This window comes from Mercurialis annua, linkage group LG8, assembly GCF_937616625.2.
Source record: "Mercurialis annua linkage group LG8, ddMerAnnu1.2, whole genome shotgun sequence".
Classification (NCBI taxonomy): Eukaryota; Viridiplantae; Streptophyta; class Magnoliopsida; order Malpighiales; family Euphorbiaceae; genus Mercurialis; species Mercurialis annua.
The window spans coordinates 11,132,737-11,152,673 of NC_065577.1; the positions used below are offsets into that span (position 1 = coordinate 11,132,737).

Here is a 19,937-nt window from a genome sequence, read left to right on the forward strand (position 1 = left end):
TGTATGGATTATAACTTACACATTGTTTTAGACCCGTCGACTTCTCGTGCTTCGGAGTCTACGCAGGGTTAGCTGTTTGCCAAGATTTCACGTGGATAGGCAAGCAGTGAGTTTGTAGTGTTATTTACCGCTTTATTAAGTACCGCAATTATTGTAGTATATAAAATGTTTTCGAAATGTTTTAAGCGATTATGGATCTGGATTGGAACGAGCTACTCGATAGGCTAGTATCGAGACTGTCTGCGCCGGTAAGTACTCTATGATCTGCAGACTAAGGTCTTGCTTACGCTGGTATATGACGACGATTTGTTTCCGTCCACTCTGGGTTCAGTATGATACGTCATACTTACGCTGGTATCATTTCAATACTGTATTTCCATAATCTTAAGTATAATAGTGTAAAAAGATTTGTTTTAAGGGTTTTAAATTTAATAAATGTAAATAGCATTATGAACTCATCTCAGTATATCTGACCCCGTTCTTTTCCCAATTTTCCAGGCTTATGATTTGAGAGCGTTGGTCATCTCTGTTTCTTTATTTTCCTCGGAGGTTCTTATGTCAATAAAGCTACTCAACTGTTCTATCTCTTAGACTGCAGTAGAACTAGTTTATCATTTTGATTATCGTACTTTGGATTGTCGGATTGGTCCGATTCTTTTATTATTACCTTTGGCATGTATACTTTGGATTTATCTTGTTATATATAAGGTATGTTGTTGAGACTCGGTTCAGCTAAGTATTTTAGATATTTAAGTTGTTTATATTAAATCTGTGATATAAACTGCTAGACTTAGGTTGGAGTCTCGGTTGCCCCCGAGCAGTGTTTTCTGCAAGTTTATATGTTTGATTGCTTTCCGCGAGGCTTGCTACGGGTTTTGGTACGACCATACCCATACCCTAGCGCCGGTTGCAATCCATGAAATTGGATCGTGACACTATGCCTCTACCAGCCTAGCCTCTGCCACCTTGAACCCCGGGTTTATTCTGGTCGACCTCAATCGACATAGCGTCATCAGCCTCAGCATTCTCCTGCGCCGCAACACGAGCACGAGTGTTCATTCCTAAGTATGAAACAACAAACCTCAAAACGCAAAAATAAAGCATCACTCAAAGTAATCATATATAAAGCACAACATCCAATAAGAAAACACCCAAGTGTGAGCAATTAACATACCAAAGTAAAGCATTAGTTAAATATAAGACAGACGCACAACATTCCTATAGATGAAGGTAGAAAATTTTAAAATTAAAAGATGACCTTTCAAAAGACAAGACTTAAATCCTAATTCCGTAGTAGTTCTTATGACATAAAAACCGAACATGCCATAAACAATAAACACGTAACATGCAAAAATGCCTTGGATTTCATAACCAAAGCTCTGATACCAACTTTGTCACGAGCCAAAATCAGAGATCGTGACCGGTGCTAGGGTATGGGTATAATAGTACCGAAACCTGTAGCTAACCTCGCAGATAAAATACAAACTTACAAAACCTGCAAAGAAACCAATGTCCAGGGGCAACCGAGACTCCAACCTAAGTCTAACGGTTTAAATAAAACATTATATAACCAAATACTCGTCTCAAACCCGAGACTCCAGCAGCATGCCAATTATATAAATAAACTGAATTCAATGTAATTTGCCAATCACATAAAAAAACAGTCGTATCAGTCCGACAAACCAAAGTATAGAGAAAAAACAAAAGTAAACTAGTTCTATTGCGGTCTAAGAGTGTAAAATAATTTGACTAGTTTAAATAAATCAAAGAACCTCTGAAGAATGAAAAAAGTCGGAGATTAACCAAAAGCTCTCAAAATCATAAACCTTGAAATGGGGAAAACAACTGGGTCAGATATACTGAGATGAGTTCATAATACTATTTATATTTATTAAGTTAAAACCTTTAAAACCATCAACCTATTCATACTAATATATATAACATTATGGAAACATTATTGAAATGAAACCCAAAGTAAATCCCAAAAGTAAACGGGAACAAATCCTCGTCAATCCCAAAATAATACATCTTGTCAGCCGAACCCAAAGCACTTACTGATCGCAAAGTACTGTGTTAGCCGAATACCATACTATAAGCTTAACACAACATGTCGGGCGACCCAAGTCTAACCCGACCAGAACATAAACCAAAGTGTAAACGAAAGTTAAATCTGAAAATCAGGATTAGTTGCTCGCCAGTTATCACGGGGATAGCAAGCAGTGAGTTTATATTTACTATTTACCGCTTTATTAAATAAATTGTATTTTGCTATTTTATATACTATATACGCATAATTCGAACTGTTTTATCATTATGGCTCTTAGTTGGAACATGCTACTTAATGGGCATCATTAGGACTGCGTGCGCACCGGTATTGATCTGAGTAAGGTATATTATGAATTGGGATAACTCGGTGTGAGCCTAGCTCTCGGGACCCGGTAGAGTAACTCGGTGTAGCTCAGCTCTCAGGACTCTGGTTATGGATTAAGTGCGGTCGGTGGTAACTCGGTGTAGCTCAGCTCTCAAGACCAGACCTTTTGGATTAACTATATGAATTAGAATATTTGTGGTTTACAGTTCCAACTATTAATCGTAAAGCTTATATTAAATGTTTTAAACGGTTTAAAAGGTTTTCCATTTAATAAATGTATATATTGGTATGAACTCATCTTAGAATATCTGACCCCGTTGTTTTCCCAAATTTTTCCATTTAATAAATGTATATATTGGTATGAACTCATCTTAATTGATCCTGAATGTCACTGAACTTTCAAGTTTTTCATTTTAGTCACTAAACTTATTTTTTTTTCTTTTTTGTTACCGAACTTTTATTTTTTTCCGTTTTGATTTTTCCGGCTAAAAATGCATAGGTGGCAGCCGAAATTTGACATGTGACCCCCGGATTTTGGTAGTTTTATATGACAAGTTATAAAAATGAGTTTTTAGGCTTACAAATGAGTTTTTAGGCCAAATTATGCATATATGACAAGTTTTCACATAAAAGAAATAAATTTCAGGTGCCACTTAAGAAACTTTTGGTGGAAAAAAAATGAAAAACAAAAGTAAAGTTCAGTGACCGAAAAGAAAACTGAAAAAAAAAAGAGTTTAATGGATGTCAGTATCAATTACCCCAAATATTCAATCAAAAATAAATATAAAATCAATAAATCAAATGAAAAAGGTTTCCAATTCAGTAGTTATAATATTATAATGTGAAACGGCTTTCAATTTAATAATGTTTTTTTATATTATTTCATACGAACATAAATATTAACAGGCCAAAAATGGCCTATCATAATTCATAAATGTTATACATTTAACACTTAATCACTCAAAAGCCCCCCTCCTTTAAACTTTTTTTTAATTACATCCTGACGTAGGAAAATCCTCTCAGAACTCCCCCACCTTTAGATTCTTTTTCAATTGTACCCTAATGTATAAAATTGACCTCTTTTCACATGAAAAAAATTTTAAAATAATTTTTTATTTTTAATCTATATTCTAATTAAACACTAATATTATTAATAAAGTAAAAATTCATTCTTCCTTAAATTATATTCAATAACTTTTTAAATCAAAACCATAAAAAATTTCAATTTAGGGTACAATTGAAAAAATATATAAAGGTGGGGGGATTTTAAGAGGATTTTCCTACATCAGGGTACAATTGGAATAAAATTTAAAGGTGGGAAGGTTTTGAGAGAGTTTTTCAACGTCAGGGTACCATTGAAAAAGAGTTTAAAGGTGGAGGACTTTTGAGTGATTAAGCCTACATTTAATTATGATGTATTTATTTAATTTAATAAAAAAATAAATTATTTATTAAAATTTTATGATTATAATTTGCCTATTTAAATTCTATAATTATATATCTTTATCATTAATATTATTTTTATATATAATAAAATAAATATTTGCACATAATCGATTCAAATAAGTAAAACTTAATGTTTAAGTAGTATCTTGTAAATAAATTACTTAAAATTTTATTGTCTAATAATAAATAATATTATTATATAACTTTTTGTATGGATATATATAAAAGTTTAAATTTTGTATAATTGATAGACTATAAAATAAAGGCTTAGTCACAAAAAAATGTCAAACCTATACTTCTTGTGTCAATTATAGCCAAACCTCTAAAAATCACCTGATTTAGCCAAACCTTATATGTTCTGTTTCTTTTTTAGCCATTTTTGAATCGAACCGGTTTTTTTGACGCCATGTCGTCCACGTCACTGCCAACTAAGCAATTGGCTGGCATGACAGCTGAAATATTTAAATTAGATTTGACTATAACTGACACAAAATAAATAGGTTTAATATTTTTAGGTGAGTAAACCTAATTTTAAATTCAAACCAATTTTTAAATTCAATAATTAGTATATTAATTATATCATTTATAAAATTTATATATATTTAAAAATAATTAATATTACCTATTTCATACTAATTAAAATTAATTTTAATTTTTTACTAAACCTAATTAAATCTAATAAATTTATATTATAATATATTTAATGAATATGTAATTAAAAAAATGAATTAATGTATTACTTAGGAATTGATGTTGAATTAGATTTGGTGAAAGTGTTTAATGTTCATGATAATTTTGAACTTGATTTATTATTTTTAGTGTTGTTGAGATTTTATTATGACTGGATTTAGGTAATAAATAAAATAGTTATGTGTAAATTAAGGTAAGTTTTTTGCTATGCCGAGTAAAATGAGATATGCGTTTATGCTTATAAACATCATGATATATATTGATTACACCATAATGACCTTCACTTTTTAAAGAAAAAAAATGAGAAAAGAATTTCACTCATCCTTTAAATAAGTAATCTATTTAGTGATACTTTTTATGTTTATGTCTGTACAGTTGAATTATGAACATTGTCGTATGTTTGTTGTGTATATTACTCTCAGATTGTTCGTCGGAAGACGAACAATTGGGGGATATTAAACTCCCTGGGTCACTAGGGTTACCAAGAATTACATAATGATCACTAAACTTCATTTTGTTACAAAATGGTCACTGAACTATACCTTTAGTTACAAAGGGATGTGACCCATATAAAACGCATCGTTTTCACGCTAAAGTTGTTACAAAAAGAACACTATACTTTTTATGAATTACAAAAAAGTCATTGAGTTATATTTTTTATTATAAAAAGATCACTGAACTATGTCCCTTTTTGTAATTATAGCTTGCCACGTAAGCAAAAATGTTGCGTTTTATATGAGTGACATTCATTTGTAACAAAAGGTATAGTTCAATGACCATTTTGTAACAAAATGAAGTTTAGTGATCATTATATAATTCGAGGTAACTTTAGTGACCTAGAGAGTTTAATATCCAACAATTGGGTGTCAAACGGCGGCGGTGTCAACGAACTGGCAACTGAAATTTTAAAAAAACAAATTTTAAAATGAGTATGACATTTTTTAATTTTTAATAGAATTTAAATTAATTATACATCCATCAAATATGTAAAATAAATTTATTTGAATTAATTAAATTTAGTAAAAAAATAGATTAATGTTAATTAGTGTTAAATAAAAAATATTATCTTTTAGATATCTATAAATTTTATTATAATATAATTAATCATTTAATTATTTAATTTTAAAATTAGTTTTATTCACCTAAAAATACCAAAACTATGCATTTTGTGTCAGTTATAGCCAAATGTAATTTAAATATTTCAGCTGCCATGCCAGCCAATTGTTTAGTTGGCGGTGACGTGGACGACACGGTGTAAGAAAAACCGGTTCGATCAAAAAATGGCTAAAAAAAACAAAACATATAAGGTTTGGCTAAATCTGGTGATTTTTGAAGGTTTAGCTATAATTGACACAAGACGTATAAGTTTGATATTTTTTGGTGATTAAGCCTAAAATAAAAGCTCAATTTTTTAATGTCAAAAATGATGTTAGAGGTTGGATATAAAGAATCTTTTGCATTATTTCTAAACATTTACATTTTGTATAATGAAATTTCAAATAGAATTAGACTATAATTTATTTTTTATTTTTTTAATGATATGTCTCACATATACATTTTCAAAATAAATATGAATAATTAATCTAAAAAAAACTTTTAAACGTTGTAGTAATTAAATTTTCAATGTTTTAATTTCAAAATTATAGTTGAAACCTAATACAAACTTTGAACAGATGTATATGTTCTAGAGATAAAATTTATGTAAAGATGTTTAAACCAATAACAAAAAATGATATATTCTTGTTAAGTTTAATGATAAGGCAATGATTAAAAGTCAGTCATCCTTCAAACTATTTTCAGTTCAACATATCATTTGAAAATTAATATCAAAAGAAATTTTAAAAAATAAAAACTACATACAACAGAAACGTAACTATAAAATAAGTTATTGAAATTTCTTAAAATAGATATAAAACAGGCTGAATAAAAAAAATATTCTAAGTCAAAAACTAAAATAAAAAACAATTAACAAATGTTAATTGTAAAGTTTCTAATGTGCCATAAAGAATTGGAAAAAAATGCTTATAAAAAGATAGAAAAATGTATAATTAATATTATATTCATCCTTGAGTCCTTTCAATTTTTTAAAATGGAAACAACCATCAACATCTTTATTTGCTTAGCCATATTTTTATATAGCACTTCCTACTCTATAGCTACAAATAATACTTCTTTACCGAAGTTTTCAACAGTTTTCTTCTTTGGTGATTCTATATTCGATACCGGTAATAATAACTATATCAAGACAATATTTAGGGCTAATTATCGCCCTTATGGTCAAGATATTAATGGTGGAGTTCCTACGGGTAGATTTTCTAATGGAAAACTTATTCCTGACATGTTGGCTTCTGTTCTTGGAATTAAGGACAACGTCCCTCCATACTTGGATCCTAATCTTACTGATAATGATCTTATTACTGGTGTTAATTTTGCATCATCTAGTGGCGGATTTGATGAAAGAACGTCTCTCTTAACTAACGTTATTCCTGTTTCGACGCAAGTAAATTATTTCAATGACTACATAACAAGACTTAAAGGAATTGTTGGAGAGAAAAAAGCTATGGAAATAATCAATTCTTCTTTGGTGGTATTAGATGGTGGAACCAATGATTTTAACTTCAATATATTTGACATTCCTGCAAGAAGATTCCAAATGACGGCAACCCAATACATAGATTTTCTATTAAATAAGGAGGAAGATGCTATTAGGGTAAGAACTAAATTATCATTATAAATTATAGACATGCATTTAATTAAAACCAAAATAAATTAAACAGGAATTTTTAAGTTTTATTAAAAAGGAATAATATAATTTGTTAAAATACTTTTAAATTGTTTTTTGTTCTATTTGTAATGAAAATGAAATTAAAACTTTGTATTTTCAAAAATTGAACCAATTTGAACCAAATATAACTATTTTTTCATAATATCAAATTACGCCTATTTGGGGTTTGATTAAGTTATTCGAGTTTGCACATATATTATAGCTTGATAGTTTTTAAATACGAATGAGGTCCAATGATTAGTAAAATTATTGATTCAATATCTTATTTTTATTATTTTAAACTACTTATTAATATATATCTAATCATAAAATATATATTTGTAACCAGAAATTGTACGATCTTGGAGTGCGATCTTTTATAGTAGCTGGAATTCTTCCTATTGGCTCTTTACCCCTTCAAACAAGTTCAAGATATATTGATCCATTTCAGCTAAAATATAGTTTGGATGAACAAAATAAAATATCTCTGGATTATAATAAGAAGCTCATCAGCCTATTAATTAAATTACAGCAAAGTCTTCCGACATCAAAACTTGTCTATACTGACTTATATTTCACAATATTGGGCATGATCACCCATCCCGCCAAATATGGTACTTATCATGATTAAATTATATAATTTGATTATTTTTGAAAATAAATATTAAAACATATGTTGTTTCATTTGATAGGTTTTGAGGAAACAAAGAATGGGTGTTGCGGAAGCCTTATTCTAAAACAAGGTATCTTATGTGATCCGATAACTCCACCATGTAAAGATCCTACAAAGTATTTATTTTGGGATAGAATTCATCCCACTTCAACAGCTTATGGATACATTATTAATTTTATGGTGCAAAACGTGCTTCCTAAATTTCTCTCCTAGTTAAGGAATGATATGGAAAAAGTATCCAACAAGCAATGACCATAATATATCAAGACTCTATTTCAGTTAGAACAATATAAACTATTGTTATTCGGGAAGCCATAAGTTGTTTGAAACGTACCTCAAATATTATGGTGGAATAGCTCTGAAGGTTATTTATGATTTGATGCAGCCTTTCAAAGTCGGGACTGATTTATTTATTGATGAATTAATTTAGCTAAGGTAGATAATTTATTTTTTAAATTTGTAGGCGAACTATAGACTATTGATGCGCATGTTCTAGTTTAAGCATCTTGTTCTATGTCATGTTAGCAGGAATGGTTTCAAACATTTCTTACACTCCTAAGTTATGTAATTAATTTCATATTTGACTTAATGAAAAAACTATTATTATTTCAAAAAACATCTTCTCATATAACTACTATTTTTAATTGGTTTAGATTTTGTTATCACATTAATAGATTTTTTTATTAAATTTAGTTTTATTTTTTATTTTGCTCATACATTGTCTTCTTCATTAATAGATCAATGTTCTTGTCTAAATTTTAACTCATCATTAAGATCTTAAGCTTTAATCAATTAAAATGTAGTTAATGTTCTTAAAACAATTACGAATTATTTACTGATACTAGAACAAAGATAGAGAAAAAATGGAGAATTTAAATTATTATAAAATCAGCTAATCACTCAAAAATACCAACTTTTTTGAGTTTTTTAATTTATGACATAAACCTTTTAGAAGCATAAATTTTGGTCCAATTTTGATAAGTAGATTTCATGTGGTCAAGAAGAAATATTCATAAAAATAAAAAAAAATGCTTTTCGATTGAATTATTGATACGACCAGATTCTCGGATCGAAACCGGAGATAGAGAATGGGAGTGGTTGCTTTAAAACCCGTAGCAGACCTTATTTTCACTAAAAAAAATCGCGGGTGATTGATTCACTTTCAACATTTTAAATTATTTTAAAATGTTCAGGTTAAAACTCATGATGAAACGAGGCAACAATAATGATACTCAATTATTGCATCATGAAGTTTCATAAACCATATCTCATCTAACGGCCGACACATCCATCATACACATAGATGCCGTTCTCATACTTGCGCAGTTTTACGTATATACATACGTATTATTATCATAATAATATATCAGAATTTGGACGACATATTAAACCATTAAAATAAGACACGACTTCTACGATATCTATTACAACTCTAGAGTTTAAAAGTCATTGCACTTCATTATAAACCAGAAGAATTTCCAGAATAAGAACTGAAATTCCAAACGTCAAAACTATTCACCTGAAAAATGGTAAATTTAACGGGGTCAGTTTTATAAACTGAGTGAGTTCGCAAAATCTACTAATAAACATTAAGACGAAATCCAATGCGTCCAAATTTCCGATTCAAATGAAAGCCTATTCCATTAGTTCACGTTTCTATGTGCTGATATTGTCACGACCCGATTTCTCGTGCCGCGACCGGCGCTAGGGAATGGAAATTTTGGTTCCGAAACCCGTAGCAAGCCTAAATTTTACCTAAAAAATTTTCGCGTTTAAAAATCGTTATAATACTTAAGTATTTCTTTTTTCGAAAATTTGGCAATATAACGGCTGTAATTTTAACTAACCAACACCTGTTAAATCTCAAACCACCCTGCACGACAAACTTATACAACCATAATCTATATTGCCAAATTCCATTCTACGCATTTACAAAATACACATATTAAGTAGTTAAACTAAAACTACCTCTGATGTTTGTTCGTTAATCAGAAAACGAGGCCTAACAAAAAAACTATAAACATGAGCGGTCACTAGACCAAAATATACTTAAACCGCTAGTAGGACCTCGACAAAAGTGTAAGCCTGAACTACTGCAGCGCTAGAGAGTCAGAAGCTGTACATGCAAAAAGTGATGAGCCTTCCGAAACAAGGAGTGGAGGTTCGACTTGAACACTATCTACTGGATACCTGAAAAATTTAATAATCAACGGGTCAGACATAGCTGAGTGAGTTCACAATTTACTAACGGTATTATAATTAAAAACGAGGTCGCATTATCGATAAAATATGTTGTGCTTTATGATCAATCAATAACTTACAATTAAACATAATTCGATAATAAACGATAAATTAAGCATACTTCAATAACAAACGATAGATTAAACATACTTCGATAATAAACATAAAATATAATTTAATAGTTTCCAATATCGGATCCGTTCGAAACCCTAGACCCAAGTGCTACGGACTTTTTGGACATAATCGACGATAACTATTTTTCGAAATCATATCGTCCGAGTGGCCGGGTCCCGAGATAGTTCGACCGAGTTACCCGCGACCACGTGGCATAGTCCCGAGATAGTTCAACCGAGTTACTCATGCCACTACAAGTTGTGGGTCCCGAGATAATTCGACCGAGTTACCCAATAGACACAGGTCCCTAGATAGTTCAACCGAGTTATCTTGTGTCTACCACATTTTTTTTATCCTCCTTATTCCTTTAATTGATCGTTAATCATAATTTATCATTTCAAATCATTGACCATAGACGCCTAAACTCGTATCAGTACTGGTGATCACACAGCCTATTGACGCCCAATAGGCAGCTTGTTTCCCACGGATCACTTATTGGGTTTAATAAAATTTCATGTAATAAGCATATGTTTAATAAAAACTATTAAAGTAACGAGTATTTTATCAAAATGTTATAAACTTCTATATCAAATATATAAACCTTAAGCTTTTAGAATAGACAAGCATTTTAATTATACGCTTCGTGCTATTTAAAATGATACGCATCATTTCAAAGGCGTTTCTACGATATGGCAATAATTATTTTTACCCCATGATGCTATTAATAAAGTCAACGAACATTATAATTCGATGATATAGTAAAATGTAAAATTCTATAATTTAACTTTATTCGTATGCAACCTTTAACAAAAATATAACTTATTTTAATCGTTCATAGCATAAAATAAATTATTAATAAAAAATATAACTTATATTTTTAAATTACTTTAATGGAGTTTTAATAACACTAAAATTAGTTTTATAAGTAATTATAAAAGTCCTTAAACTAGAACATTCAATCAAATACATGTAGTTATGTATATAAAAATAATAATAACGAAAGTAAATCGCGAACTCACCTCGATCGCTTAATCCAAATTTTCCAAAAGCAAATATAATATAGCCCGTTGATTAACTCCAATTCTTCTATTTCTCCTATCCGATAACACGTAGAATCTATAATATAAACAAATGCTAAATTAACATTTTAATTTATAAACTATTTCACTTTTACAAACTTTCGCTTTTCTATTCAAGCGTTTACGCTTGACTTGACTCTAAATCCATTTATTTTTATTCTTGCCTTCTTAACGTCTTATCAACCTATTTCGACTTATCGCTTAATCAATTCCTCAATTAATTCATTTTTAACTCCTAACTTTCTAACACTTAGGCCAAATCTTAACTTACTTTAATCTTTACTTTTAAATGAATTAAACCAATTTTTAAATCATCCATTCAATCTAGAAACAATCTTATTCCAATTTAAACTTTAAACTCAAAGCCCACTTTTTACACTTTTAAAATCCATTTTCAGCTCTAATTTCAAATTTAACTCAATTTGTTTAAAGTTCCGAAAAGAAGTCATTTTCGTCACGTGAAGCGACGGCGGGGCTGCTTCCTCTTCGGCCATTTGCTGGCCGAAGGGTCTGCCTCCATTGGCAGATGACCTTGCTCGCTGAGCAAGCCATAGCTTGCTCAACGAGCAAGCAGATTCTGCTCGTTAGAGCAGATTACTGCTCTAACGAGCAGCGGCTGCTGCTCCTAAGAGCAGCCCGAGATCAGGCCGCCTCTTGGCCTGATCTTGGCTCCTCCAATCTCCAATTTGTTTTAGCAACAATCAGCCCTAAATTCCATCTTATACATAACACTCCAATTCCCATTAAAATCCATCTTAAAACCCATAAAATTCACATTAGAGTTGAGTTTAACACACCCAATTAAATTTGCTCTTAAACATTCTTTAAATCCTAACATTGAGTCATTAAAATCAGCTACTAAGTTGAGTATTAACATCAAACCCTTTAAATTACCCATGATAAATCAATTTAATTTCCATATAATCACTTAGAGATTAGAGATAGCCTTTGATTGAATTTTATTTGCAAAACCCATAAGTCCTAACTCTTCAATTCAATAATTCAGCCATGATTAAGAGATAATTACCTCCACTTTAGCTCCCAAAGTTGATGGCAAATGATGAATTGATCCTTCTTAAGAGTGATTGTTTGAAATTGCTACCCAAAATTCTACACCCTAGCTCTCTTTCTTCTTTAAATCGTGATGCGTAGAAGATGAGGATGAGAAGAAGAATTCCCTGGATTGTTCCTTTATGTGTAGACTAAATAAAAATAGCGTGGGCTTGCTAATTCATTTGGGCTCACTTTAATCTACTTGTCCACTTAACCCAAATTAATCACATTCTTCTTTTATTCATTTCTAATTAAAAATTCTTAGGTAATAATCTTAGAATTAACCAAGTCGTTTTTATATCGGGTTTTAATCCAATTTTTAAATGACTATAAATTATACGGTATCCTTTTCTAAATCCAAAATATCAAATATTGCCTTTCTCTTTAAAAAAAAATATTATCTAACCGTATAATTTATATGTCGCGCCTAAACCCGCATTTTAAAAATAATATTCCAAATATTTATGGATTCTCTTATAATAATCCAAATAATAAAATTTTCGGATATTATTCAAATATCCCTTTTTAAAATAGAACCATTTATTTTATTTAATGAATTTTTTTATATTCAATTTCACATTAAATCACAATATACTTATCTCGATATCCAAATACGAGATTAAATTTAATTCTAATTAATTTAATCTAATAATATAATCTAACTTTATTAAAATTAATTCCTCGTCAAAACGCTATTTTCCGCCTCATTTACGGAAATTCCCTTATTTTAGCTCCAGTTGGCTAAAATAATATAATTAATCCAATTAAATACTTTTCCAAAAATACGGGGTATTACAGATATATACATATATAATACTAATCAATTTCACAGATTCTCAGTTGTATTTCTTAGTACCTTTTGCTAGACAAATCTGTTTAAACATATTTGAAAGTCCTAGGCGTTTCTTACAATACAACAGATTCTGGTCGTACTTTAATATTTTCGCCTTTGAGAACTGTACAGAATTTATATGACACCGTCATAGAATTCTGTCCCATTAGTCTAGGTCGTCGCCTCAAATTTTGGCTAAAACACTCAAATTTCAATTCGAGTCTTATCACTCATTTTCTTACTTTCCCATTTATTTCTTTGCTCCATAAAAAATCGATATCCAATTAATCGATATTAACTTAATAACTAAAATAATAATTCTCATTAATAATCCTTTAATTATAGCAATGCCAAACTTACGAGGTATTACAGTATAGCTAACAATTAAATATAGCCCTCAAATCAATTATAGATTCACAACACCCAAGGTATAATCATTAACAACATGCTAAATCCAAATCTTAACATTCATTTCCAAATTTTAAACATGGAAAAATCAGAAAATGGAAGCCACAACAGCCAAAGTACAATTCCTCCACAACAACCTATAAATCTTTATATAATTACAAGGGAAATTGAATCACATACCTTTTTGAAGTCAAAGAAATTTAATAACCAGAAATAATTATCAAGCAAAACATAGAAAATATGATAAACAAAGAGCTATTGGATCTAGAATTTAATGAAATGATAAACCAATGATTAAACCATGAAAGTTATGAATAAAACACTTACCAATGGTGAAACAAAAGAGAGGAATAGGTGAGGAAATTATTTAAAATAGTGTCTCAGCCATTTTGGGTTTTCAGAAATGAAAGAAAAAGGTTTTAGGTCGAATAAGGGGCTATCTTTAGAAAAACAACAAACTCAACAGTGAAACGCCGCGCCCGCTACACATGTATATCGCGCCCACGACCCATTCTCTGTCACGCCCGCGAAAACCTTCTGCCTGGGAAAAAAATGCAATTTTGAGTTTTAAGCTCAAAGTCGCTCTTAAAGCCCATAACAAAACATCATATAAAAGGTAATGAACACCTAAGTCATTATTCCGAGGATCTAAACCAACCAAGAAGAACCCAAAGCACATCAAAAAGTTAATAAGAACAAGTCGGAAAACACGAGGTATTACATTCTCCCCAACTTAAAAACACAATTGTCCTCGATTTAAACACAAAGCGAACTAAGCACAAAAAAACACATAGAGCGCGTATAACATAGAAAAATAAAAACACAAACAACGTCAAACCCGACGTACCTCAAGGAAAGAGAAAAGGATAAATATTTCACATATCGAAGTCCGTCTTCCAAGTGCACTCCTCAATAGAATGATTACGCCATAGAACTTTGACCATCAGAATCTTCTTGTTCCGCAACTTACGCACTTGCATATCGACAATCTCAATAGGTTGTTCCGCATATGATAACTCTCGGTCAATCTCAACACTCTGTGGTACAATCACGTGAGAGGGATCTGAAATGCACTTCCGCAACATAAATACATGAAACACAGGATGCACTAACGTCATGTCTGATGGCAAAGCCAAACGATAAGCCACTACTCAAACACGCTCTATAATCTCATACCCTCTAACGTATCTCGGTGCTAACTTCCCTTTAACACCAAAGTGAACAACACCCTTCATAGGTGAACCCGAAGAAACACATAGTTCGCCAATCTAAAACTTAATATCCTTCCGCTTAGGATCAGCATATCTCTTATGCCGACTAAAAGTAGTCTCCAACCTACGCTTGATCAAAGGTGCCTTCTCTGAGGTAATCTGGATGATTTCCGCCTCAGAAAGATTACGCTCGCCGACTCTTCCCAACAAATAGGAGATCGACACTTGCGCCCATACAAAACCTCATAAGGTGCCATCTCAATACTAGCGTGGTAACTATTATTATACGAAAACTCAATCAAAGAAAAATGAGTATCCCAAATACCCTAAAAATCAAGTACACACATCCTAAGCATATCCTTCAAAGTCTAAATCGTTTTCTCAGACTGACCGTCAATATGAGGGTGAAAAGCAGTACTGAAATCCAACCTCGAACCCTAAGATTCCTGCAAGGACTTCCAGAAAAATTGAACCTCTATTAAAAATAATCGGCGCTGGTACACCATGAAGACTAACAATCCAATCAATGTGCAACTGTGCCAATCTCGAAGCTGAATAAGCAACCTTGATCGTTAAGAAGTGAGCCGACTTGGTCATATTGTCCACAATTACCCAAATCGAATCATACCCCTGCCTGGCACGTGGTAAACAAACCATAAAGGCCATAGCCATTTGCTCCCACTTCCTTTATAAAATAGGTAATGGTTGCAAATAGCCAAATGGTCTTTGGTGTTCCAACTTCACCTATTGGTAAGTCAAACACTTAGACACGAACTCCGCAACGTCCTTTTTCATTCCGCTCTACCAGTACATACCCTTGAGATCATGGTACATTTTAGTAGAACCCGGATGAACATTGTAAGCCGACTCATGCGCTTCCTCTAGAATCTGATCTCTCAAACCATTCAAATCACAATCGGGTACCGAACCTGAGAACTCCATCCATAAACACAAAATTGGTTGCCCTTGCAAATGTGTTGATGTTAATGATAAACCGCAAGTGACATTATCGCACAAGTAATATAATCCGGAAGTATGGATATCGATCCTACAGAGACAATGGATTTAACGACTAATTTTGAGAATTCTTTTGACCGGTTAGCTACGAAAATGGTTTGAGAGTTTGTGCCCAAAATAATTAAAAGTAACCAATTAACAAATAAATTAAGCAATTAAAATCAATAAAGTAAAAATGATTTAAAAGATGTTTTTTGTAAATAATAAGAGTAAAGGTTCAAGGGTTGATAATTCCGAATAAGAATATAAAATCATGAACAATGAATATCTTGGTGATTATCTAGAATCGAGCTATTCTAAAATATCGAATCCCGCTCTCTCGAGCTTCAAAGACCGAAATGATCAGAACTCAGTTGTATTGCCAAAATTATAGTTCAGGCTAGTCTAAAGCACATATAGCTCTCTCTCGAGTTACTATAAATAAAAATAAACAAATAATCAATATATGGGCAAATTACTCACTCTCGTGTTATAATGAACCTAGTCAAATGATTAAATGATTTTTATTTAGCAAACCTTTAAGAACACGTATTCATTAACTCACTCTCGTGTTATTAATTCATATGTTGTTGATAAACTGATCTATTTTAACTAAACTCTTGTCACGACCCAATTTCATGGATCGCGACCGGCGCTAGGGTATGGGTATGGTCGTACCAAAACCCGTAGCAAGCCTCGCGGAAAACCTTATATTCAATATAAACCTGCAAGAAAAACCAATGCTCGGGGGCAACCGAGACTTCAGCCTAAGTCTAACACTTATATAGCAATTCTAAAATAATAACTTAATAGTGATTCGAAACTATGAAACATGCCTCATATATAAATGATTCAATGTAACATGACAAAGTATAATAATATAAAAGTCGTACCACTACGACAAACCAAAGTACAATAATAGAGACAACTAGTTCTACTGCGGTCTAAGAAGTAACAACAGTTGACTAGTCTGATAACATAAAAAAGACCTCCAAGGAATCAAAAGATCGGAGATGACCAACGCTCTCAAAATCATAAGCCTGGAAAATTTGGGAAACAACGGGGTCAGATATACTGAGATGAGTTCATAATGCTATTTATATTTATTAAGTTTAAAACCCTTAAAACAAATCCTTTTATACTAAGATATATTTATTTGATTATGGAAAATAGTATTGAAATGAAATGCCAAAGTATATAACCCAAAGTAGATGGGAACAAATCCTCATCGATTTCCAAAGTAGGCCAGACATTGGTCAGCCAATCCCAAAGTGCTTATCAGTGCACACAGTCTGGATACAAGCCTATCGAGTAGCTCGTTTCAATCCAGATCCATAATCCTTAAAACAGTTTACAAACATTTGATATACTAAAATAATATGCGGTACTTAATAAAGCGGTAAATAACACTACAAACTCACTGCTCGCTTATCCACGTGAATCTTGGCAAACAGCTAACCCTGCGTAGACTCCGTAACACGAGCAGTCGACGGGTCTAAAACATTATATAAGTCAAAATCCGAACAACCCCTAACTCTAAGTATAATAGACTCCACATAGGACTAGCATTTCACAACGCAACCAAAGAACCAAACAAGGTAACCAAAATACAACCAAGTATCCATACAACCAAATAACAAATAAGGCAAATTAAGCTTAGGTGAGTTCTTATCTTTTTTAATGAAACCAAGTACTTAAATACTTATATAGTCCTTTTAAAATAATTACAGTTCTCAAACTAGTGTGTTAGCCTTATTGTAGTATAGCTCAACACAACAAGTCGGAAGACCACGTCTAACCCGACCCAACCATAAACCAAGTTTAAAACCAAAGTCTTAAATCAAACCTTAAATGAAATCAAGTTATATTAAATAAGAACTCACACCGTAACTTAGTAATGCCATAAACAATAAGCGTGCTAACACTTAGCAAGTAGCACCCCAAGTACATTTGATTATATCACCTCGAGTGAAATCAATAAGATTCAATCAACTTTCAAGCATCAACTTGAAGCTAAAATAGTTCAACTGACACTCTACATGACATATAACACCTTGCATGCCTTATATTACTTAATTCAAGCCAAACCACAACCTAAGATAAACTAATATTCTTTTAACAAGTTTTAAACCATTAAAAGAATTTCCAGCAAAGTTACTTATTCGAAACAGCGAATATAAACCTTTGTAAAACCTAAATTTATCTACGATTTAGCTTTGGCCAATTTATCTTAAATCACCCAAGGTATGAGTTGTTATCTAACAACCTTTTTAAGTATCAAAGGATAATTCCAGCTTTTAGTAATAAGTTCAAAACAAAATTTAAATTTAAAAATTGTTAACCAAACTATACGCTATTCCATTTAAACGATTTCTCAAAATCACCCAATGTATTGCTTAACATCTAATACCCTATGATCCATTACTTTGAAATTTCCAGATTTTAGTTTAATCATAAAACAGAATACTCAATCACAAACCCCAACAATTTGATTAATCCTTCAATTATAACGTCTACACCAATCCCGCCAAGATACAAACACCAAACACATGCTAAAAACGACATAGCAAGATTATTTACAGATTTTAGTTCTATACAAAACAGAAAATATAACCAAATCACCCAAGGTATCGAAACAATTGAATATATAGCAATCTCTACGAATCAAAACAAGGGATTTAAGCCACTAACCTCTTGAGATGGATTAAGAACAAACAATAAGAGAAAACCCAGAAAGTATAATACCCAAATCAGCCTACAAGTCAAAGAAAACGGTATCTATTGATTAAACAATCCATACGAATGATAAACCAATGATAGGACCTTAAAAGATTGAAGGAAATACTTACAAATGATCAATATAGGCTAAGGAATGAATGAGAGATGATATTCAGAGAGTAGGTGCCGTTTTAGGGTTTTAGGAAAAGTGTAAAATCTGATTAGGTCGAATAAGGTGAGTTTAAATAGAAATCAGCGGACTGAACAGTGCACGCGTCGCGCCTGCTACACCTCTATCGCTCCCGCGATACATGAATCGCGCCCGCGATTCATGCACGTCGCGCCCGCGAAATGCTACTGCCTCCGATGAAAATTCGAGATTTTAAAAATGAAATCGAAAACGTTCCAAACTCCGAGACTACTTCTAAAATATCTTAAAACACATTTTAAAAGGTTTGGAATCTTTGAAACGCGAATCTAAGTGGTCGAACCACTCAAACGAACTCAAGGTACCGTTTAGGCTTAACGGAACAAGTTAGAAAAAAATGCGGGGTGTTACAGCTCTCTCGAGTCAATAATTAAAACATAGGGCAATGAATGAATTGATCAAAAACATTCAAGCATGAAGAATATTAATCAACACCAAATTTCAACACCTAATTAATCGATAATTAACTCACTCTCGTGTTATTAAAAACCAATTAACCAACTAAATTGTGATTATGAAGCAAACTCAAGATTACTTAAATTCCAACCCACTCTCGTGGCGTTATCCTTTAAGTTTCTGATTATGTAGATCTATTTAATTAACAATTTCTCAATTAGTTAACTAAACATGCATCATGAATCAATTTCTCAATTTAATCCAAGCATTAAGTTCAATAACTGAAACACGATAAATCACAAAAATATCCAAGCCAATCAATTATATACATATACGTTCATATCAACCCTCAAACTGAAGGTTTAGTTACCCATTGTCATATGAATTACAACAATGGATAAATTACAACTTGAGTACATGAGAAATAAAAGATATAAATAATCTATACTAAAAGAGTATTTTTAGTGGCTAAGCCTAAGTCTACACTAAGTGGTATCTATTTTCTCTACACAAATGGGGTCTATTTATAGAGTCACTTGGAGTGGAATTCAAGCCATATATATCATCCTTCCATATGAAACTTGAATCATGATCAAGTTGAGAATATCTTCTTTCCTTTGAAACTGGAGTAATGATCAAGTCCTTCCATAATCATCTTGAGTGGACCAATCTTTAACTTGTCTTGTTTTCAAAAGAGCATAGCTTCTTCCCTTAATGAGCTTCTATCTTATTGTAAA

The 19,937-nt window shown here is 31.6% G+C and overlaps 1 protein-coding gene and 1 long non-coding RNA gene across 3 annotated transcripts; one reads left to right on the forward strand and one right to left on the reverse strand.

Annotated features, from left to right (window-relative positions):
- The first annotated feature begins 6,596 nt into the window (after positions 1-6,596).
- LOC126661610 (GDSL esterase/lipase At2g30310-like) lies at positions 6,597-8,157 on the forward strand. The gene is made up of 3 exons (XM_050355462.1): positions 6,597-7,217; positions 7,621-7,885; positions 7,964-8,157. Exons 1-3 carry the CDS (start codon positions 6,597-6,599, stop codon positions 8,155-8,157), a joined length of 1,080 nt encoding a protein of 359 aa, XP_050211419.1.
- A 988-nt stretch (positions 8,158-9,145) lies between these two features.
- LOC126659709 (uncharacterized) lies at positions 9,146-12,539 on the reverse strand. 2 transcript variants are annotated; one of them, XR_007635055.2, is made up of 4 exons: positions 12,406-12,539; positions 11,319-11,415; positions 10,067-10,134; positions 9,146-9,463 (listed from the first exon to the last, which is right to left on the reverse strand). It is a non-coding gene; the product is annotated as an uncharacterized LOC126659709 (long non-coding RNA). The 2 variants fall into 2 exon arrangements; XR_007635054.2 differs by lacking the exon at positions 9,146-9,463 and having other exon boundaries at positions 9,489-10,134.
- Positions 12,540-19,937: the final 7,398 nt, after the last annotated feature.

What these genes read in the sequence shown, in the direction of transcription:
- LOC126661610 (XM_050355462.1), top strand. Translation starts at nt 6,597, where the DNA reads ATGGAAACAACCATCAACATCTTTATTTGCTTAGCCATATTTTTATAT. An exon ending in AGGAGGAAGATGCTATTAGG is followed by an intron (nt 7,218 to 7,620) that starts GTAAGAACTAAA and finishes ATTTGTAACCAG; the next exon opens with AAATTGTACGATCTTGGAGT. An exon ending in CACCCATCCCGCCAAATATG is followed by an intron (nt 7,886 to 7,963) that starts GTACTTATCATG and finishes TTCATTTGATAG; the next exon opens with GTTTTGAGGAAACAAAGAAT.